The 22,688-nt window shown below is 44.3% G+C and overlaps 2 protein-coding genes across 2 annotated transcripts; both read left to right on the top strand.

Annotated features, from left to right (window-relative positions):
- Positions 1 to 4,364: 4,364 nt before the first annotated feature.
- Positions 4,365 to 10,789, top strand: gpr146 (G protein-coupled receptor 146). Its single transcript, XM_088317991.1, has 2 exons — positions 4,365 to 4,606; positions 9,763 to 10,789. The coding sequence occupies exon 2, from the start codon at positions 9,786 to 9,788 to the stop codon at positions 10,785 to 10,787; it is 1,002 nt and encodes a 333-aa protein (XP_088174117.1). The 5' UTR covers positions 4,365 to 4,606; positions 9,763 to 9,785; the 3' UTR covers positions 10,788 to 10,789.
- Positions 10,790 to 16,402: 5,613 nt separating this feature from the next.
- gper1 (G protein-coupled estrogen receptor 1) lies at positions 16,403 to 20,380 on the top strand. Its single transcript, XM_088317045.1, has 2 exons — positions 16,403 to 16,540; positions 17,725 to 20,380. Exon 2 carries the CDS (start codon positions 17,995 to 17,997, stop codon positions 19,018 to 19,020), a length of 1,026 nt encoding a protein of 341 aa, XP_088173171.1. The 5' UTR covers positions 16,403 to 16,540; positions 17,725 to 17,994; the 3' UTR covers positions 19,021 to 20,380.
- Positions 20,381 to 22,688: the final 2,308 nt, after the last annotated feature.

Genomic DNA, 22,688 nt, shown 5'->3' with positions numbered 1-22,688 from the left:
CTTTCCGGATCACCTCTGTTTCCAGACTAAACACGTTTTTTTTCGCATTTATATGGAGGCTGCAATAGAAATGCAGGCCAACCTGTACGTACACAAACACACAAACGCTGCTGTGGACTCGCTTGAGCACAGTGCACTGACAGCCAAGCACTTTTTTTTTTTTTTTTTTTTTTTTTTAGGAGGGCGGCCTCAACCGCAACATCAAACAGACTGCAAAGAAAAGAGAGACACACTGTCCAATGTGTGCGCTGCGGGTGTGGGGCTATGAGGCATTTGGAAAGGTTGCACTTTTCTACCAACTCTCAACTTTACTGCCAGGACACAAACTAAGTCAAAAAAAAAAACGAAACTGGACTGTGACATTGTTTTCACCTTTCAATCTAATGAGCGCCATTCAATGGATTGTCTGTGGAGAACACTAAATGGTACACTTCCTTAGATTAGCATCAGATGTCCGCAAGTTGTCTCAAACATGCTTAAAAGCTGAAATGTCAACGGTTCCACATCTTCTGCCACAAAAGTGACAAATGTTCCCAACGTGACGCATGATGGATGAAGCCGCTTTCCAAAGCTCGTGAATCGCGTGATGGCGCTGAGCTCGTGCCAGGCTATTTGATGAATAAAACCTTGGACATTTCCAAGCAGTACTTTAGGGCTTGTTTGGCAGGAAAAGACAATCGGTCACACGCTGAGAACGTTTGACCATGTACAACAAAAAAAAACTTTCAATGTGATAATCCACTGTTGTTAAAATCTCTCTCTAAATATTCTGCAGTCCATTTTCAATGCAATAAAAGACAAAGAAAAGAAAAAAAAAAATAAAGCAAAATGAGCCAAATCTGGAATGGAGTATATTTCTGGAGAAGAAAAAGAGCAAGTAGAAAAACTGACAGGAAAAAAAAAACAAGACGAGACAAGTCCGGCACGGTTGTAGCAGCATGAACAGTATTTATACCCTCTCACCAACTGTAACATTTGGCCCACCTGCGTTATCTCATTGGAGCCATCAAATTCACTCTTGGTAAAGAATGAAAGGATACGAAAAAATGAAAGAATGAAAAAACAAGACCAGACACGTCTGACGGCATAAGTGGCATGCATTTATTCACTCACTCGACTTTGTGAGATGCCTCAAAATCATTGCCACGAGATGCCAAATACAAAATAAAACTCAGTCAAAAAACAAAAAAACATCGAACAGATTTGTTCTGTTATATGTTCCTCATTTCAGGCCCATTCAGGAGTGGAGTCGTGCTCCAAGGCCAGCATGGAGCGGCAGAAGAAAACCGTCCCGCTTCCTGCTGTCTGCAGCCGGCGAGCTTTGTGAACTGTGAGGTCAGTTGGGTGGGGGGGTCCGAGCCAAAGACGGCGCGGGGGGGGGGCAGAGAGGCCGGAGCATTATGAAAGACCCAAGAACACAGCTGTGTATGGACAGCCTCCTGCCGTTCCAGTCCATCCACCAAAACGGCCTGCTAATCCCGCTTAGATCTGCTCGCCGGCACCCGGACGCCATCCATGCGTCGGTCGGGGGGGAACCACACGGCGGAATTATCTTGATTCTTGCCCATTGCAGAATAAGTCTTTGGTAAAGGTAGTAGACACAGAAATGCAGAAGACCACAACGGCAAGCACGCACTGTTGTCGGGCCGTGCAGATCTGGCGGGTCTGGTGAGGACATTTTAAGTCGGAATAATAAAAAAAAAATAATTAAATGAAAAAATTAAAAAATTCATTAAATAAATAAATCAATTTTATTTTTTAAAAAATCCATAAATAAATAAATAAATCAAAAAAATTGAAAAATAATTTAAAAAATAAATTTAAAAAATGGAAAAATACTTTTTCAAAAATTAAAAGAAAATTTAAAAAAACACGTCATAAAATATAGCCTACTTTCTATATCCTAAAAACATTTTCTTGAAGTCATCATTTTAAAGGGGCTATTTTTTGAAAATGTTCTTAATATTGTTTCTATTCTGTCATCATCATCAAGTGTTGGCCTTTAACACATCCCGCAGTCAAGCGGGCCGGGCGCACCCTGGCTTCTTTGAGTAAGACTGTACAACCTGTTGTCGAATCAGACACAAGCTAATTTGTGGCATGAAGGAGAAGCGCAATTGTAGCATCCGTAAGCAGCACCAACCGTTTTCGGTGGTCAAGCTAACTCAATAACAACTGCTTCTTTTAGCCGCAATCTGACACGCCCCCGGGCCAGGCAGTGGACGTCGGTGTCTGGTCCCTAAACGCACCATAATCTCCATCACAGACTTAATGAGCTTACTGCGCATTGCCCCGGCCTCTGAGCTTAAAGGCATGTGCGGTGTGCTGCGTTACTCTGCTTCTTCGTCTTACCCCCTTTCTTATTAAAAGTCACAAGTCGCAAGAATGTGCGTCCGCTGATCTTGTTGGCAACATTCCGTGACTTTCTACTGGAATCGTCTCGGAAGTGCTAATCTGTCAAGTGCATTGTGGTCACAAACACGTCAGTCGAGACACTCGACTCGACTGACGTGTTTGTGACCATCTGGTGCCAAAGTGATTACGCTAACACCTGACGTGCATCCATTTCAATTTGTAAACAAGCGGCGTGTGGTCATTTGGCCGTAAAAGTTTGGTAGTCAATGCCGACGAACGCCGGCCGAGAATTGTTTGGAACTGAAGACTGGAAAAAAAAATCTTTGGGTGGGTGGTCGAGGTGGTTATGTGTTTGAGTCTCTTGTTAGGGGAGAGCAGGTAAAATGTTTACTCTATTGGGTTTAAGTCTGGAGACAATATTTTCCCAAGTGATGCAGCCAAAATCTTTTGAGTATGGCTTCATTATACTGTAAGATGACGGTAAAGCTACATCCATCCATTTTCCATCCCGCTTATCCTCATCACTTTTCCAATAATGATAACGCCGAGTATTCTCCTCCTATCATCGTGAACGAAAGCAAGGTATGTTGATGATGTCATCTCGTCTACTCTTAACAAACTGATGACACAGCGTCACCGAGATAAGCCCTGTAAGTGTCTTGCTCATCACATGAGTGCGGACTGTATGTTTAATCACCGTTCAATGAGTTAACCACCTGGCCGACTTGCGGCGAGTGTCACGCGAGCTTGCGATGAAATCCACGCCGACGCATAATACAGCTCCATTAATCCTCCAGATAAGAAGATTGACGAATGAAAGCTTTAGCATCCTCCTGCCGTCAAAGAAATAGGTTGCGAATGATGACAAGTTTGCTGTTACGAGCGAGGGATCATGAAGATAATCTAGCAGATCTTCACCATCCGCTCGGCACAATGTCGCAGTCCTATTATTTGCTAACGGCAAAAACAACTTATAGGGCCACTGTGCTAATCTCCTTAGTGAGGAGAGCTTCCTTTTTCACAAGCACACTAACTTTAAAAAATATTTTCAACATCTTTCACAATTATGGGCACCAAAAGTGCTGACTTAGTGTGGTCACGCTTACGCAATAGTGCAGAAGAGTGGCGATGTCACCCGTCGTCGCTGTTGTTCAAAAAATTACAAATTATTTTTTTTAAATCTTGTTGATGTAACCACAATGATAGCACGATCATGGATTTTTCTGCAACCGCTGTTTAGTGGGAATGAGACTTTTTATGAGTTGAGCAGATGCCAGCGCTGTGCTCCTTAAGTGTTGCGCCGGCGCCGGCGGCTTATCTCAACGTACAGTAATTAATTTTACTTTATATAACCTGTTTATTTCTTTATAGTCTCTCTCTATTGATCCAGCAGATTTGTGATTGGGTGATTTGTCTCCTTTGAGTAGCTGTTGCAAAAAGATCAGCCTCTTTTAAAGTGAGGTGCGACCCATGTAAATTCTTTTATTACAATGATTTGATTTTTTTTATTAAAAATGTTTGTTGATGTGGCCTTCAACTGTAAAACTGAATTATATAACTTTGCTAATCTAGCAAATTTAAGTTTTGAATTTGAAAAATAAAAGTGTCAAAAATGTTTACACACTGTCCCTTTAAAAATCATTTAATACATTCAATTAAAACAAATTTTGAAATATGAGAAATGAACCCCCTCCATTATTTACTCTTCTCAAACATAAAACAAACCTAAACTAAAAAATTAAGAAAGAAATCCGACAAATACTTAAATCCGCGAATATACGGGGGTCCAATGTATGCGTGTGTCTGCAGTTCCTCCTCAGAACGCTCCGCCCTCTTGGAAGCAACCACCCAATCAGAATCTAGGACGTCCTCCCGTGGCTCGCGAGCGGACATGAGGGGAGGGGGGGGAGAAGGAGGGGCGAGGCGGGGCGGCCTGTGGGGGAGGGTCACGTGTGTACACATTGTAGCTCTCGTAGCGTCTCCAGAGGACCGCCCCTATTTTTTTTATTTTTTTATTTTTTTTTAATAGTCCAAACCTCGTCCCAAAAGTTGATAGTTGAGGGGCCGCGAATGGAGTACAACGCTGCTTGTTGTTGGCTTCTCTGAAGGAATTAAGGAACACAACTTTGGTGTTTTTCGGGACGTGTCTCCTCCAAATGAAGCGATTGAGAAATGCCTGTGGAAATGCGACATCTTGACCCGATGCCTCCGTAGTTTGCGCCGACCGAGAGCCAAGTCTCAAACGACTCTGGTGAGCAACCCCCCCTCCTCCTCTCTTCCCTTTTCCACTTTGTGATATGTTTTGCCTCCAAAGTTCCCACACTTAAAAAAGGCAAATTTATTCCATTTGGGAATGTTTTAAACGCGATAAGCAGTAATTTGGGAACGTTGGAGAAAATGCTGACTAAACCGTGACAGCTAGCAACGATTTGAGCTGAGGCGTCAAGTGCGATGGAGGTCACAACGATGTTCTGTTTTTGTGCCGTGTTTTGTAAAAACGTGCAAAACAGCAATTTTAAAACAACATTTACATGATTTTGAACGACGTGGGTGTTTCTAATGTGAGTAAGTTCGAAGAATTTCATTGTGTGTTGTGAAGCCAGTTTAAAAGAACTGGTCACCGTTTTATTGCATTTGAACTGTCAAATGTAATCCAATAACAGTTTTACACACTAGAAAAAAAAATAACGACAACGCCTTTTAAGCATACATATCTAGTCACAAAATCCAACATGTTATTCAATTCTGATGCTGATGCTCAGTTTTGATTGACACACCAAAACGCTCATCCTACTTCAACTGTTTCTAATTCTTGCACTTATTTAGTTTCAGTCAAATTTTCTTCCATGTCTGTTGCACTAAATGTTGTAGTTTCACGTCTATTACATTCAATTTAAGCATACCATATGTTGTTGGCCAGGACATAAGTCCAGTAAGGTCTTGAGCTGCCAAACCTTGATGTAAAGACAGAAAATATTAGAAATTGCTCTCACTACTCTTTTTACACGAATAATGAAAACACGAAGATGTGTTTGCAATGGCAGAATAGAATGCAGGTGTACCTAATTTTGTGGCCGGTGAATGTATTTTAAGTTCTTCTTCTTCACCCGTGGGGGTGTGAAACAAACTTTACAGATACGCGGCGTTAGACCTTAATCCAATCTCAATTTTTATGATTAACATTTCAGTGTTAACAGTCCGTCAGAAGGTGAACAAGAGTGGTTTCATCTCCCTGCTACTTTGCATCGTCCTCAGGATGTCTCGTTTAGTAATGACGTCGGATTTCTTGACCTGCGTAACATGTGCCCCCGTGCTCAACAACAACGAATATTGACTCCTGTTTTTCTTGAAATTGTCTGTTCTCGTCACCAACCTCTCCTCTTCAAAGCAGATTGTGAAAGACATGACTGGAACTGGGTGACAAGATATCTTTCACTTCTAAATTATTCCCGAATGAGCCTGCGCTACGGTATCCCATAAGTGATTTAAAACAAACTCGCGCACTCACACACAAAATGCCAAGGACAACTATCCATCCATCCATTATCTGTACCGCTTCTCCTCGCTAGGGTCGCGGGGGTCGCGGGGGGGGGCGCTGCAACCTGTCCCAGCTGTCTTCGGGCAGTAGGCGGGGTACACCCTGAACTGGTTGCCAACCAATCGCAGCCTTGGTCAACTACAACAGCAAAAAAGGTGGAGGCCGCAAAATAGTATCAAATGGCCCACGGGCCTCGAGTTTGAGACCGCTGCTGCAACTCAATTCAAATAATTGTCATACATGAACAAACCGCAGCAGTGGAAATGTCGCAAAAGGAAACAGATGAGCGCCATTGAAAGTGAAAGCTGCAGTTTGACCAAATACTTGGGCCGTAATCATCCCGCTCAGAACATTAAACGCCGCCAGAGATTTAAGGCCCCTCGCCACCTGCCTGTCCGGCCTGGCCACGCTTGTCGTCGTCAACTTCATCCACGTGACCAAAGGCGACATGGGGCGTGCGGGGGCCGTGGCTTAAGTGCTCTTAAGCCTGCTTTGTGCTGACCGCTGAACTTTGACTCCAGTTGACGGCCGGAGACGAGTCACTTGAAAGCTGTCAGGGAAACGTGACTGCCGCTTGGTGCCGTGATGGCGTGATTAAAAATTGGGATCATTATCATGTAGCTAAAATCGATATTTGCTTATTCGGAGCTAAACCACAAGTGCAAGACGTTCTGGGTGGCATTAAAGGACCACAGGAAGGCCTTGGATTTCAAGGTTCCCGATTATCGTAAATCCACCTGCAGTCGGTGAGAGACATCACATTGGATATAGTTTCACTCCTCCCACCTTTTTAAAATCCTGTGAGTGGTTGAGGACAGTCACGGCTGCTTAAGAAATTGTAATTACTTTATGGACCAACCCGTAAGAAAAGAAGAATAAAAAAACAGTACGGTGGTAATTGAGCTAGTTTTTAGCGTGCTGTTCATAATCTCAAAACCGCAAATGTCCGGTGTGACGTGCAGCACAGAAATGGTGAACGGGAGGGATGTTATCGGCCAAATGATAGCAGTTGTACTTCCTGACAAGTGACTCATTTTAATCAGCAACACACGATGCAGTATTAGCCTCCAATCATATGCCTCATTATTTCGCTACCAAGAATTATTAGCGGCTTAGCGAGTGGGACGGAGCAGCTTTGGGAACGTTTGAAAAACACAACTTGGGGATTTTTCAGAAGTAGTTTTTGCCGTTCTTTTGCTGTAAATTATGCACCGCGATGAGCGCTGCGTGTCGCCGAGTCTCCCTCGACTCCCGCCACCGCCGTCCAGCCGCAACGTTTGTGAATGTTTTTTGTTTGTTTTGGCTTTTTTTTTTGTGCCTGTGCTTCCAATTTGGGTCGTCGCCCTGCCCCGGTGCACGCATGCAATCATGTGACATAATCCAGTCATTTCTCCGAAGGCGCTACAAATTCCAATAAGCACGTACTGCGGGGCGTGTCACACACGGAGCACATGGGGGTCACTCTGACGACATCATGTTTGGTGGGGGCCCTCGCCATCTGGGAAATATTTCATTCCGCCGCTCCTGACGCAAAGTTGTACAAAAAGTTCCGACCGGGCTGGACTGGCGTTTCGTGCGAGGAGAACCAAAGCAAGATGTTGTTATTGCCAAGACTCGAGAACCGCGTAAGCTTTTCGTGTCAGTCACTACGCAAAGCTTTCGGCACTCGGAGGTCCGAAGCGCAAATGCGCCAATGAAGGAGCAGAAAGGACTTTCGGCGTTTTGAAAGACGCTTCATTCGTTGTTGACTGAAAACATTTAAGATTGTGGAACAGTTTTTGATGACAAATGAAAGCCCTCGCGATTCCGATAATTTCGACGAAGCGATGGCGACGTACGGCATCCAGAAACGAGTGATTTAAGCACAACTGCGGTTTCCAACTTTTCGCTTTGTCTCGTGGTGACACTTTCTGCAAACATTTCCGTGCCAACCACTTGTTCCTCTTTTTGTGTGTGGCAAAAGCGCAAGCTTCCCTAATTGGCCGTCTTTCCGTGTCGCAGTCACGCAGCTTGCGGTGTTGAACACATGCATAAGGATCGCAAATATAGAAGTCGTTTAACATTTATCATTGCAGGCCCGACTGATTAGGGAGGAGGGACAAAAAAACGCTCACGCCGCAGGTAGCGGTCCGACAATCGGCCATTTGCTGACTGTGATCGAAAGAGATGAGTGTCGCGTGCTTGAAAGAAAGTCAAAAATGGTCGCATTCTGTCTTTTTGGTGCGAGTTTTTTTCACGTGTTCGTCTGTGCCTCACTATAAAAACAACACACGCAACAATAAAAGCTGACGAGTTTTATGACAAAACGCCATAGACGGACGTATGAAAATGAGCATGGATGCTGCAGTAATTATAAACCTTAAAAGACTTCGGTGCATGTTAAAGAAGCAAATCAAGAGTTTTAAACGTCCTTTTTAATTTTTGCTAATTCTATTGACCAATTCCCCTTTTTGATTTCGTGTTAAAGGATCCCACTTCCCAATATTTAATACCGTCAATGAACTCAACGGCAATGCCGATGTTGTCCTTATCCACTCGACGACACTTTGCACAACGCAAGTTTGTCCTCGGGGAGCAAACTATTAGCAGGCCTAATTTCTCCGCGAGCGTTCCGCAAGGGAAGTGCTTGTAAATGATTCACCCGGCGGTGTTTGCATGCGGGCCGAGCGGCGCTGCTGCGGGTGAAAACAGACTTTTGTCGGGAGTAACTGGAGACGCTCTTCCTGCTGACCCCGTTTCCAGTCCGACCGCTTTGACTCCCAGTCTCCGCCACCGCCTCATTAGAGCAAGTTGGCGTAGTAAAGAGACGGAGTGACGTCTCCGCCTCAGTCGTGGCTCTTACGCAAGTCCAGGAAGAAGAATGCTTCCCCTTTTTACTGGAAACGAGCGGCTTTCCCGCAGATTAGCGTATGTTTTTGCTTCCGAGTTTATTTACTCATCATCACGGAACGGCGTCTTTGTAAGGAGGCCAAATGAAGCCCAGTGAAAATAAACAAAGCAAACGCTGGCTTGATCCCCGACGCTCCCGGTCCTTTTCCTTGACCTCATCTTGAACTCCCAGATGCTCGGAGTGGCTTCTTCGGCGCAGCCTGCTTCGCATTTCACTCTTTATAAATCTCGTCGTCGCCGTGTGTCAGGAAGAAGATTCAAAAGCTCTTCACGCTCAGTTGCCAAAGATTGCTCGCATATATCAGCCTGTGTTGTCAATGCGGGATTCCTCGCAGTCTTGACTCGCATGTCCGCTTCCAAGACGACTTTCAAAGGACGGGCTTCGGCTGGTGAGTGACTTGGGTGTCAGCAAATTTGCGTATAGAGTTGGCGAGCTGCTAACTTTTGCTTTTGTCCCGCTGCGGTAAATGCACGATGGGAACAATTGCCAGCGGGACTTAGCCGCCATTGTCTCGGGTCGAGCCGTGGGAAAAGCAGCGGGCCTGCGCGTGACCATGTGACAGACGGCGAGGTGGGAAAGAAGCTCGCAGAGGCGTCAAACAATTGAGTTTTGTGTGGCGCCACCGCAACAAGGCCTTCCTGGTTTGTTGCGGCTCGCCTGAGATGTTCATATTCACTCAGTCAGACGAGTGGCGTCAAGTGTGTTACGCCGCGTTTATCGGTAGTTGGTGCCGGCGTGTTTGGCCGCTAGCTCGTTTACTGGATGTCGACACGAAGCGGAAGCTGTCCTTGGAGTAACTGGAATATTTACCAAACGTCTTTTTGGTGATGTACCGTTTGGTGACAATATTTGTATGATACTTTGAGGCTACAATCAGAAAAACCAAGTTTGGCTGTAAATGAGCGACCTTTCTTGTGCTTAGGCAACACAACGTCACCACAAAACATCTTTCTCAAGTTGAATGTGATTGTGATTGCAGTCCAGCATCTCCGGGGTCCCGCCATGTGGATCTGCATGGTTTACAACGAGACGGAAACCAGCGTGGACTTCCGCCTGTGCCAGGACTTTGGCCTGATCCTGTCGGTGCTGTCGCTGGTCTACCTGCTGGTGTGCTTCCCGCTGGGCCTGTGCTACAACATGCTGCTGGTGGCCGTCAACCTCTCCAACAAGGTATCCATGACCATGCCCGACGTCTACTTCGTCAACATGGCCATCGCGGGCCTGGTGCTAAACGCGGTGGCGCCCGCGGAGCTGCTCAGCTCCACCTTCACCCGCTGGCACGCGTGGGAGTACACCAACGAGGTGTACATCACGCTGCTCATCCTCTTCAACATCTCCTCGCTGGTCATCATGTACTCCACCACGCTGCTCAGTCTGGACTACTACATCGAGCGTGCGCTGCCGCGCACCTACATGTCCAGCGTGTACAACACCAAGCACGTTTGCGGCTTCATCTGGGGCGGCGCCGTGCTCACCAGCTTCTCCTCGCTGCTCTTCTACGTCTGCAACCACATCTCCACCAAGATGGTGGAGTGCTCCAAGATGCAGAACAAGGAGGCGGCCGACGCCATCATGATGTTCATCGGCTACGTGGTGCCGGCCGTGGCGGTGCTCTACGCCTTTGCGCTCATCCTGCGCATCCGCAAGGAGTCCACGCCGCTGGACCAGGACTCGGCCCGCTTGGACCCGTCCGTCCACCGGCTGCTGCTGGCCTCCGTGTGCGTGCAGTTTGCGCTGTGGACTCCGTATTACGTGACACTCCTGGTGCACACGGTGGCCGGCGCGCCCGGCTACGTGGGCGGCTCGCGCTACCTGCCCACCTACTACTTCCTGCGCTGCGTGTCCAAGCTGCTGGCGTTCTCCAGCAGCTTCGCCATGCCGCTCATGTACCGGCAGATGAACAAGAACTTCTCCAACAAGCTGCGGCGGCTGCTGACCAGGCTGCACTGCCGCGACCGCTCGTGTCCGCACGAACGCTCCACAGTGCAGCGCGTGGTCACGTGACGCTCCCCCCCCCCCCCCGGCCGCCACGTTGTCCCTCCCCAGCACTTATTTCACGTCCCTCCAGAGCCAGTATCTTGCCGCCGCTTTGGACTGCGTTAAAGCGCGACATAGCAAACTGTGGAATTTCCTGTCCCCTTCCGGAGCGCGAGCCGACGGATCCAAGAAACCACTAAGTGCTGCCATTTTGTGTGTGTGTGTGTGTGTGTGTGTGAGACCAAGGGAAGCTCTCCACTAAGTCACTTTGGCTGCATCCTCAGCTCTTCGCTCCTCCCCATCGCAGTGGTCTGCCATCCTGGCGATGTGATGAACGTGCGAATGTCAGCGTGCAGTCACGAAGCTCTTCCCCGAGGTGCCGCTTGGAGTTCAACAAATGAAATGAAGTCATTGCGCAAGGAGAACATTGGCTCGCTACGTATCACAAAAGACAAGCTGCTCGCCCTTTCAATGAACTCCAACGTCAAGGTCTCATCTCGGATGCCATTTTCTTACTCGGCTGCCAGAATTCCAATTGTTGTGGTGGCAGAACACGGCTATTAACTTTTGGCATCCGAAATAAACGTTGGCATTGGAGAAAAAAAAAAGATGTACAGCATGCGTAGGCCGCTGTACTCTCTTCATAAAGGGTGGAAACGCATCAACACCCTTCTCAATTTCATCTGTATGTCATATTTATAGTCAGCTCGTTGTTTCGTGGATCTTTTTCGACAATGCCAAGAATTGTTGAAATGCCCCCTAATGGCAGTTTTTTGAATTGCGACATTGCAACCTAGAATTTGGTTTGGTTTTAAGGATGCCTTCACCTCCGCACAGCGAACCCGACTTCCTCGTTGTTGTTCGGGATCCACACCTGACCGCTTTACCTCATTAGCCAGCGACTCATCAAATCCAGACCACAAATTTGTTCAGCTCGCAATTTGCTACCAAGGCTGCTAATTTACAAAAGTATACACTTGCTGAAGTTTATTTTCTTTTCTTTTTTTCCCAAGATGAGCACTTTTTTTTTTTTTTGTTTCGTTTCATATCGCATGTCCAGAAATGCAGCGGAACCTGTTTCAAGTAACATTTGACTTAACAACTCACTCTGATTTCGGATTCAGCCGGAATACATTTTAAAAAATGCAAAGACTAAGCGTGACACTTTGAGGTTGGAGAAGACGACTGAAAAAAATGATCTCATTGGAAGCATTTTATATCAGCCGTTGAATATTTATTTATTTATTCCCCCCCTTTTTAAAATGAGAAAAAAATATGACTATTTTCAGTAAATGGTTAAAAGATCAAATCTGAGGAAAAAATACAATTGATATCACAACCTAGAAGTACGTAAAAGTGGAAAACGTAGGCACCGGTCGAGTCGAGCACTCTGCATCATACACATGAATAAGTTAAAGCGCAAAAACTGCACGCAACGGGAACGAGCTAAGGCGTGTTTACGTCCCTAATTTGGAACGTTCAACAAACCTCACAACGTTTTGCGCCCACTGCAGACAATTTCATGTATTGTCTCAACGACATGTCCGTGTTTTTGTGTGCAGAAATGTGCTCTGTGATTTGCAAACATCCAAGACGGCCGTCGCAAATGAATTGAAAAGATCTGATATCGTTTTAGAATTTTTTCCCCTAAAATTAAGAAATGTAGCTTTTGACATGCTTTTCCTTCCTTGCCTTTCTCTGTCATTTTCACCAAAAAAATAGCGTGCTTTTCGGAAGGTTCCACCCTAAGTCAAGAAAGGTTCAAACTTGTTTGAAATTTGATTTGTTTTTAATCCGTCTACCCGCATGGCATCCCGTTTAGAAACTCTCATCGCCTATAAAACACAAATATGTCCCATCCGTTAATCATTAGCTGCTCAAAGTCCATGACGGCTATTCTTAGAGTACACTAAACTGTACATTTTGACTGTGGGATATTTTTTTTAAACATGACCATGAAAAAAAAAAATCCTGCCATATGATCTGACATGATTACGTCATATTGATTGATGAGGTCAACGCCCCTTTCGAATCTTGACCAACTGCTGTCAGTCTGGATGATTTTTTTTTTCTTTGGTTTTCTTTTTCCTCACCGTGTCGCCGCAGCGCCACCTGCTGGACAAATGCTTACTATCATTTGGAATTCTGGCTGCAAGGCTATCGTTTTATTCATCGCAAATAGACTCCAAGTTCTCAGTTATATCATGATGCAATGTTCTTACTCTCAACAGCAAAACCTCATCAGGTCCAAACGAGTCCAGTTATGCCCCCACCCCCCCACCCCCCTGCGTATGAAATGAGTGAATATGATGCAAAAATGAATGTGTATATATTGTGAGCGAGAGATATACTGTACTGTTTGGTGCTCTTTCAACACGTACAGTATTTTATTTTTTTTTGCCAGAGATTTATCTAGATTCTCTAAGTAATCTACTGTCATGTGAGTCAAAGACTGAATAAACCCTAAACTAACTTTGAGCGCCTTTCCTTGTGTAATTTATTCATTCAAAAGTCCTCTCTTGAGAAAGTCAAATTTTGAACAATAACCTTTTTCCCTGTTGAAGAACATCAGGTCATTATTGAAAATATTCAACGTAATGACACGGTATTATATTGAAGCCAGCTTCAGGTCAAGCTTCGTGTCTAACTGGACTGAGCTGTTGCCTAGCAACCGGACAGCCAGCCAAACCGAGCTAATCCTTTTATATTTGGGCCGAGAACCCGTCGATATTCTGGATGACGGATTGTTTTTTATCACAAACCCGAGTGCGTGTGGCAGTTTTGAGGATTTCTCTGCACTGATGTAATCATGTTAATCTATAATGTGACATATTGATCGTTTGTCTTCATTTCCTGTTGCGTTCCAACGAAGTGGCATAAAAGGCACGTTTCCTCTTCAATTTAACCGAGTTTTGAAATCACAAAAAGGTCTTAACAAGCATCAGTCGGGGAAAAGGTGACAATGACATTGCACACGTTGGACTTGTTTTTCTTGATGCTTTTCCCCTCATTAGGACGCTTGTTGCAGAGTTAAAAGTGAGCAGAGGCTCAGAAACATTCACAGAGGTCAGGACCACCTCGTTAGAACATTTGGACCCTGGTTTTAAGTGTTTGGTTTGGCCGGCAAAGTGACTTGACCAAGCTCTTTTAAGTCTTTGAGTCGTCTTGGATAATTTTACCGAAGGCCAAGATTCACAGACTTCTGTTGACGTAAGAAATATTTTTGAGTCTTCAGCAAAAAAAAAAACAAGCGGATGTGCTTTCATTAACATTGAGACGATTAATTCAAATGAAGCTTATTTAGTTTGGTTTTTTTTGTTAACGTCAAACATGATGTGGTCTTTATCGAGCCCAATATAACTTTATTTATACAACAAATGTTTTCGTAAAGGTCAGGCTATTTAAAGTTCAGAAAAACTAGTTTTTCGGAAACATAAAAGATAAAGATTGTCAAGTTATTCATTGGGGAGTCACATTAAATATTTTTCAAGAAAAACTGGCCTATACAATGAATTGTGAGGTTTATTCTTTGCTCATTTCTTTTTTCAAAATTCCACCATCTCATTTGGTTTTGTGCTCCCCTCTCGTGGTCACAAATGGAATTACAACCACAATAAATGCGATTCATAACAGTTTGTCCTACACAAACCCACTTTACCTGTTTTCAAAAGCACTTAAGACAATTAGTCCTTAAAGAAACTCATGCGTGTTTTCATGAACAAAGACTGCAAATGATTGTGACAAGCTCGTTTTTAGCCTTTCGTCCCTTTGCATCACTCATCGCTGAGAGAAGAAAACGCCACCTTCCACACCCTTGTCAATGTTCCTTTGTTGATTTTCCTTGTTGCTAAGGCCACAAGAAACCCAGTTAAGAGATCGACTTTTTTGTGTGTGGTTTGCGGCTCTCAGAGATGTTGAGATGTCATCATTTGCTTCCAGATGCATAAATAGAGGCAGATGAGGCTGGTTGGCCCCTCCCTCGCGGAGACCTCCCACCCTCATCACCACACAACCCTGAATCCCTCAACTCGCCTTCAACTGTCACGTCGAAGCTTATTGCAGTCAGTTTAAACTCATTGGATCATTTATTAGGTGCAGTATAACTGTGGCTAAAGTGATGATATTCAGAGTAGGTTTTACGGGATTAGGATTTTGGAACCAATCACTGATCAGCTTGTTTAGAAATAATAATAAAATAAAATAAAAAAACAATGACGGATCACCGATCCGATCAGAAGATGGACCATTCTTTCAAAATAATTTATTAACTGTAGAATCGACTTCCACTACTCCTCTACCAAAATTCACATATGATTAACAAATAATGAATGCAGTAAAAGGCACAAAGAAACAGTAAAACCAAAATCAAGTCAGGTGTCAAAGAATAAAATTGAGTTTTAAATCGAGTTCACACCACACCACAAAATGAGAAAAGTGCATTAAAAAAGTGTATTAAAAATAAGAAATCATATAAATGTTCAAAGTGTTGTGTATGCAATTTTATGAGAAAATTGTTCTATGCCAACAAAATGTGGTAAAAGTAACACGCTTTGAATGCCTTTTGGGATGTAATGTAAATATTAAAGTGTAGATATGATTTATTTGATTTAATTTTTAACGTTTAGCCACCAACCACAGTCTTAAATACTGTTTATACTAGAGCGCCCTCTCGTGGCTTTCAAGTAGAAGTGCAGTCTGCAGACAACGTGCCTTGACTATTGCATGAACAACCTTCCTTCCTTCCTTTTTTTTCCTTCCTGGCCTGAGGCACGAAAGCAGTCAATCGTCAGGCCCCCAAACCCAGTCAAGGCACCAAATTAGATATCGGCTCATCGCGTTTTCACGTGTGCCTGAAGGCTAACTAGATCACAGAAAGTCTTTAGTGTGATTGCGCCATATCCACCGTCATTGATTAAGGGCCCCCACTGGACTGAAACATGACGTCATTGGAAATCAGACCTGATTTTGGATTTACTGTATATGTGAATGTCTGCCAATGGCTGCCATTCGCTTTTGCGTTGTCACAATTTTGGCCATCTTCATTGGCTTTGTTTACGTCAGCAGGAAGCGCTCTGACGCTAATCACGCAGATGAGGATGACGTCATTGACGTGTCTGGTTACGGTGATGCCAAGTATCCTGAGTGTTTCCGAAAGCCAAATTTCACTTTTGTTTAATTTCCCAACTTCAAACGTTATCCAAATTTGCTCTTTGAATTCACGCAACTTTTTAAAAAAATATTCTTTAAAGTGTCAGTAGGTGTATGGTCAGTTGCATAAATGTATTTAATTTAATTTATTCTAATGGAATTATTCGGATTCAGTCTGCATTCATGTTTCCAGGGGCAAATGTACTGCTCCGTGTCCACCTCATTGAAGTCGACAGGCGTCCAATTATTCGCATGTTATTAAAATCCTTATCTACTGTAAATGTCAGACTCAGTAAATAGTCACAACTGGCTATGACGCAATACGAGTAAATGCATAAAAATAACATCTTTAAAAATGCATCTGAGCTAGATGTTGCCATTTAAAATCAGTCAACTTATTTCACTTTTAAGGGAAAAGAAAAAAATAAAAGGAGGAGGAAGAGTGGTCACGTCAAAAGTCCAAGTGACATCTTCTCCGGCCCGCCCCCTCCCCTCTCCGAAAAGGGGGTGGCGAGGAGGGGGGGGGGGGCACACACAGCAGGTGGCGCGACAGAGGATCACGGACATGCGATTTGATAATCTCCACTTGTCTGACTTGAGCTCAGGATAAGGAGAACCAAATTTGGGGACAAGTAAGTGGACATTTTGGATCCATAATTGAGATTTTTGGGGGGTTGTTTGGAAGGCCCTTGGCACCCAGGGGGTATTTAATTTTGCAATCTATTGAATTCAATGCAAAAGAAAAAACTTTTACCAATTTGTTAGTTTTCATTTCAGATCACTTTTCCCTCCAAATTTGTTGTTCCTGTTTTATTTTTATTTTGTTGATTATTCTATTAGAGCAGATCTCATAATATGCTGATTTTAATGAACTCATCTTAAACTTTTATTTTATTTTTGGGTGATATAACCAAAACGACGTCTTAATATTTGGGGGGTGCATTTGTAAAGTTTCTTTGAGTATCGGGTCATTTTCATGATCTATTTTACTTAATAATGTGTCAATCAAAGTTATGTAATACTTTTCAATTGTGTTGTAACTGTTTTTTTTCCAGACAAACAGGAGTTAGGATTAAAATGTATCATATATAAAATGTATAAAATTTGTATTTGTCAAATTTATGTTTTTTTTTTGCACAAATGTTTACACATAATAATGCGCTTAAGTGTCCTTTTAATAAGGACGCGTTATTTCACTTAGCTCTTAAAACTAAATGTACCCCCCCCCCCAAAAAAAAAAAATGTGTGCGTGCATGGCGCTGCGCTTAACAAGTCAATACTCTTAATAAGAGTGCATTAATTTTGCAGAGCGTTTCCTCTGGTGCAGGGAAAAGCCTGCGAGCTGGGAATGTTTGTTAAAGGTCATGTTGGCCAAACAGATATCAGGAATTCTTCCTCTGGGGAGCATCTGACAAGCAAAGGCAGTTGACGTTAAAGTGCATAATTAAAAAAAAACAGTCATGTAATTATATACGTGGCGCGATGGTGGACTTAATCATCGTGGGATAAACGCCCAAAACGTTTTCAGCTCGCCATATGGACGACGCGACGGCCACAATTGGCCAAAAGGATTTTGAAGGAGGAATTTCAATGCATCTGCTTAAGCCTGCGGCTTGAATTTTAATGATGGCACTTATTTGTCGCCAATGCCGTCAGGACGCAAAAAAACAACAAGGATAGATTTTTTAGAACAACGACTTAAGACTTGGTGAACCTTTGAGTCAAGAACGGAAATGAACTTAATATTTTTTTTTTCCACTTGCGAACAAATTGCCATTTGTGTCGAGTTGGTTCTAATCTTCTCTTCCCTCCTTAGCTCAGGTGTCACATAGGCGTCGTCTCCGGCCGAGGTCCGCTGAATATAGATGGAGCGGCGGGAGGAAAACGGCGGCCAGTGACGCATCAAATCAATCTCAGGTGCGCTCAGCCCAAAGGTGGCATGGAGGTCGTCCTGCGTCGCGTCAGGAGTCGGTCCCCCGCGACGTTGGCTTTCCGACGTCGGCGCCGATGAGCGGGCCCGCCCAGCCGACGGGCTCCGACCATGTAGCGGCGTCAGGTGATCCCAAACGCTCCCACGGCAGCCACCATGGAAGTGCAGACCACCTCGCCGGCGTGGATTTACGTTAACGTCACGCTCAACGCTTCCGAAGAGTTCAACTCCACGGAGAGCTCGGAGAAGTCTTACACCATCGCCCTCTTCCTGTCCTGCCTCTACACCATCCTCCTCTTCCCCATCGGCTTCATCGGCAACATCCTGATCCTGGTGGTCAACCTGAACCACCGCGAGAAAATGTCCATCCCCGACCTGTACTTTGTCAACCTGGCGGTGGCCGACCTGATCCTGGTGGCCGACTCGCTCATCGAGGTGTTCAACCTGAACGACAAGTACTACGACTACGCCGTGCTGTGCACCTTCATGTCGCTCTTCCTGCAGGTCAACATGTACAGCAGCATCTTCTTCCTCACGTGGATGAGCTTCGACCGCTACGTGGCGCTGGCCGGCTCGGTGGGCTGCAGCCCGCTGAGGACCATGCGCCACGCCAAGCTCAGCTGCGGCCTCATCTGGATGGCGTCCATCCTGGCCACGCTTCTGCCGTTCACCATTGTGCAGACGCAGCATCGCGGCGAGCTCCACTTCTGCTTCGCCAACGTCTTTGAGATCCAGTGGCTGGAGGTGACCATCGGCTTCCTGGTGCCCTTCTCCGTCATCGGCCTGTGCTACTCCCTGATCGTGCGGCTCCTCATGCGGGCGCAGAAACACCGCGGTCTGTGGCCGAGGCGGCAGAAGGCGCTGCGCATGATTGTGGTGGTGGTGACGGTCTTCTTCATCTGCTGGCTGCCGGAGAACGTCTTCATCAGCATTCAGCTGCTGCAGGGCACCACCGACCCGGCTCGCAGGACCACCGCCACGCTGTGGCACGACTACCCGCTGGCGGGCCACATCGTCAACCTGGCCGCCTTCTCCAACAGCTGCCTCAACCCCATCATCTACAGCTTTCTGGGGGAGACCTTCCGGGACAAATTGAAGCTCTTTGTCAAGCAGAAGGCCAGCTGGTCGGCCGTCGGCTTCCATTTGGGACCTTCGGTCAGGACTGAGGTGTCGGAAGTTTAAGGACTTTTGCCTCATACCTTCGCTAACCTGCAAACTGTATGAACAAAAAGCCCCAAAGTCAGACTCTGTAACATATTATTACAAACGACAGTAATCCCCCCCGATCTCCATCGTCGGGGATACGTTCCAGAACACCCACTGCATAATCAGCCCCCGAGATGTTCAACAGCCGTTACGTTCGGTAGGCATAAAAAGCAGGATTTGACTTTAGTTATTTTCGGCAAAAATACTTCTTGTTTCCATTCTTCTTTGCAATTTGGTGCGATACTAAATAGTGTGCCACCATCGAGTGGTCAACAGTGGAATTACACCCAAAATAAACGGAAGTCACATCAAAATCGGGTTACAAAAACTCTACGGAAGAGCAAAAGGAGAACCCGGAATCCACGTTGGAGGATTACTGTAGTGTTATTCTTGTATAATCATTCTAGCGTTCAGAGAAAGACTCAAACTTTCCTTGACATGATTTGCTTGCTTGTTCAGACGGTTCGCGCATCTCCTTCACAGCTCAAATCTTCGCTCTGGCCTTCTCGATTGGCGTTTGCATGTTCTCCTTTTGCTTGTGTTGATGTTCTCCTGGTCCTGCCGCTTCCTCGCACATTCCCAAAACAAATCGAAAGACTATCTCGTCCGTCGCTGTGAAATGAAACGCTCAGGCCAGGTTTCCCCCGCTTCTCACGTCCAAAGTCAACGAAGATAAGATCCACCTCAACTGCGACCCAAAACGGATTAGAAAATGGATGAATGGATTTATGAATTTCCTCAAGCCTCTTTTAACACTTCGTCAACAGGACGTCAGGCGAGGAATTTCCGACCGACAGACATAGAAGAGCTGTAACAAAGGTGGAACGAGAACTCAGAGACCTCCTCCAAGGCCAAAACTGTTCATGTTTTTGGGCTTAGGCCCCTTGGGGGGCGCCACGGGGATTCATGCTTTTTTTTTTTCTTGCATGATCTGCTTTGCTTAAGCGCCTTTAACACAGAACGAGGTGCCGATATTCACCCAGCGATTCTCCGCCTCGAAAAGCCGTAATAAAACTGCTTGTTTTTTGGCTTTGCCCCATGGGTGTCGCCAGAATCAGGCTGTTCCTTGCATCCTTCGCTTTGCCTGAGCCGCTTTTGCGCCGCCTGTAAAACAGAATAGGGAAAAGGCGACATCGAGCAAGCCGTCTACCTCCTACAGAGGTAATAATCGGAGCCGTAAGAGAGACAGACGGACGACGCCTGTGTGACAGCCTTCACTTACTTCTCCCGTTTGGAGTGTTGCAAGCAATGTCAGTCAAGTATTCAAAATGTCGCATCAGATGCCACCAAAGCCAACTCCAAAAATGTCGGACTGACTGTTCCGGCTCTGACGTGGCAATTTCGCAGGAGTTTTTGCTATATGACGGATGCTCTCCATGACGCAACTGTAACATTTATCCGAGTTTGGGGTTTTTCCATCGTCTCCTGTGGCTTTCTGTGGCGTGTTCCCATCGTGACACAAAGAAATATTTTGGATCCTCACCAAATTTTTCCCTTGCCTAAACGCCGCAAAAAAAAAAAAATTGAATAAATCTCGTTTCTTTCGCCTAATCATTTTTTCCGCTTTTGATGTTGACCCACATGTTAGCTTAGCTTCTTTTCACGGTTCAAAGGGGAATCTGTCACATAAACAACACAATTTTATGTTTCATGTACCTTTCAAGTGCTTGTAATCCAACTGTCAGCATCACATACACAGTACAGCAATGTGGGGGGGGGGGGGCTACTATGACCCACGGGACACAAAAAAACACATTCGATATTTAATCGAGCCAGTTGCGTTATCGGGAGTCCTCTTCAAAAAAATAAAATATAAGTATAGAATTAGTTAATTTATTGTGGATAATATAAATTAATATGGGTTAAAAAATAGAACATCCACATTAATGATTGATTAATTATTTAGCCAAATAATTTGATTTTCAAAATAATTTACATTATTGAATTGTTGAAATTATTCATTTCCTTTTTTATTTTTTTTTTAACCTCATCATAAATTACTTGGCCCATCTGCCCATGCTAAAAAACAAATTTGACCCTTGAACACTCAAGTTTGCCGAACCTGATGAACTTCAAGACCATTCTGACTCAAAGTGAAATAACGCACATTTTAATTGTAATTTGAATTAACTGCAGTCGAAATGACAAAATATTACGTGACAAAGCGGCCTCATTGTGACTTTTGGTGACAACTTCAACTCTTTTTGTTTTATTTGGGGAAATAAAGACAACTTTTGCACTTTTTCCACATTTTGAAGCATTGTGATGTGTTAAAAAAAAATGACGCGGGACATTCCGACGGTATTAAATGAGAGCATTACCGGCTTGCGGACAGTTCACATGTTTGTATGACAAGCATCCTGAGATGAATGTTTGTGTACAAACCACAAAACTGTTGTTGCAGCTGTAAGCGGACCAGAAGCCCTGGGAAAGTAACGCACAGGGATACTGTTTTTACTCGTTTTCATTAAGAGGGTTGCAAAAAAAAAAAAAAAACATTGATTCTGCTCCTCTACGTAATGTTTTCGTCTTTGCCTAACAGAGCAGAAAAGACATTTTGCAAACACAAAGATGCATTGACAAACTGGGATTATTGGGGAAGGTTAAAAGTTGAGTCAGCATTGAGTCGGGATATTTTCTTTTACTCGCCCGGAGATTTGGTGATTAAAAAGTAGAATTTCGACCAGTAAAAAGCCGGTCCAAGTTGTGGCGCGATACAATTTTGGTAGATTTGATCCAGGCAGAGGCAGACTGCGCTCCGTGGACGTCTGTGGTGAATATTATGGTTAGCAACATTTTTAAACAGGTAGTCATAGCATCAAAGCACTCAACAAAGTTTGCACTGAAAAAAAAACAACAGAGCACAACATTTGTTTGTATTGTCATTTGAAAACGTGAGCGTAATGTGGCTACATGACATAAATGCTTGGCACTATTGCGCAATAATTGGCATGCAAAAAGAAAAGGGAATTTGCAAAAAGCAAAACTTATTCCACATAAGTAACAGAACAACAGAATTCAACATTTTGTGATGTGTGTGTTTGCTGTGGCGGGGGCGGGGCATGCCAAAGCAATTACAGGAGCCGAGTGGTGGTCTGATGCATAATTCCAAGGCGCACCTCAGCGACTGAATAATGGATTCAAAGCATAATTGCATTTGTAAATTTAAATCTCTTATGAGGGCAGGGAAAAGGAAACAAATAGAATTACAGGAAGGGAAAGGAAAAATAAGTCAAGGAAACCGTGTAGTGATGTCAAAGGGAGAAGATGATGATTGAATACATCTTTATGTCTTTTGGTTTTATGATTAACAAGTCCTATTTTTAGGAGAAGAAATTTGTGATCTTATAAGAGTCAAGTTGTAATTTTAGTTTATATGACAAAAGTTTCACCAGGGGGCAATCCATATTTTGCAGAAATTAAATGAAAATATGGGGGGGTCACTGAGTTAATGAGACTAACACGATACAACGTCAAAGCCACAATTTTGAATATTAAGCAGTTGATGTAACTTTGGGATGGTGGGGGGGGTTAGTTGTGCTTGAATAGGGAAGTTATAATTTTCAAAGAATAAAGTCAGCTTTCTAAAATAAAAAGTTGCAAGTACAAATTCGTAAAATAAAACATGTAGCTATAGACTATAA

The sequence above is a fragment of the Idiotropiscis lumnitzeri genome, chromosome 15 (assembly GCF_059441095.1).
Source record: "Idiotropiscis lumnitzeri isolate Australia: NSW breed Sydney's pygmy pipehorse chromosome 15, RoL_Ilum_1.0, whole genome shotgun sequence".
NCBI lineage: Eukaryota > Metazoa > Chordata > Actinopteri > Syngnathiformes > Syngnathidae > Idiotropiscis > Idiotropiscis lumnitzeri.
This window is presented reverse-complemented; position numbering and strand designations above follow the sequence as displayed.

Bases quoted from the DNA above. Each gene is read 5' to 3' on its own strand.
- gpr146 (XM_088317991.1), top strand. From the start codon at position 9,786: ATGTGGATCTGCATGGTTTACAACGAGACGGAAACCAGCGTGGACTTC.
- gper1 (XM_088317045.1), top strand. From the start codon at position 17,995: ATGGAAGTGCAGACCACCTCGCCGGCGTGGATTTACGTTAACGTCACG.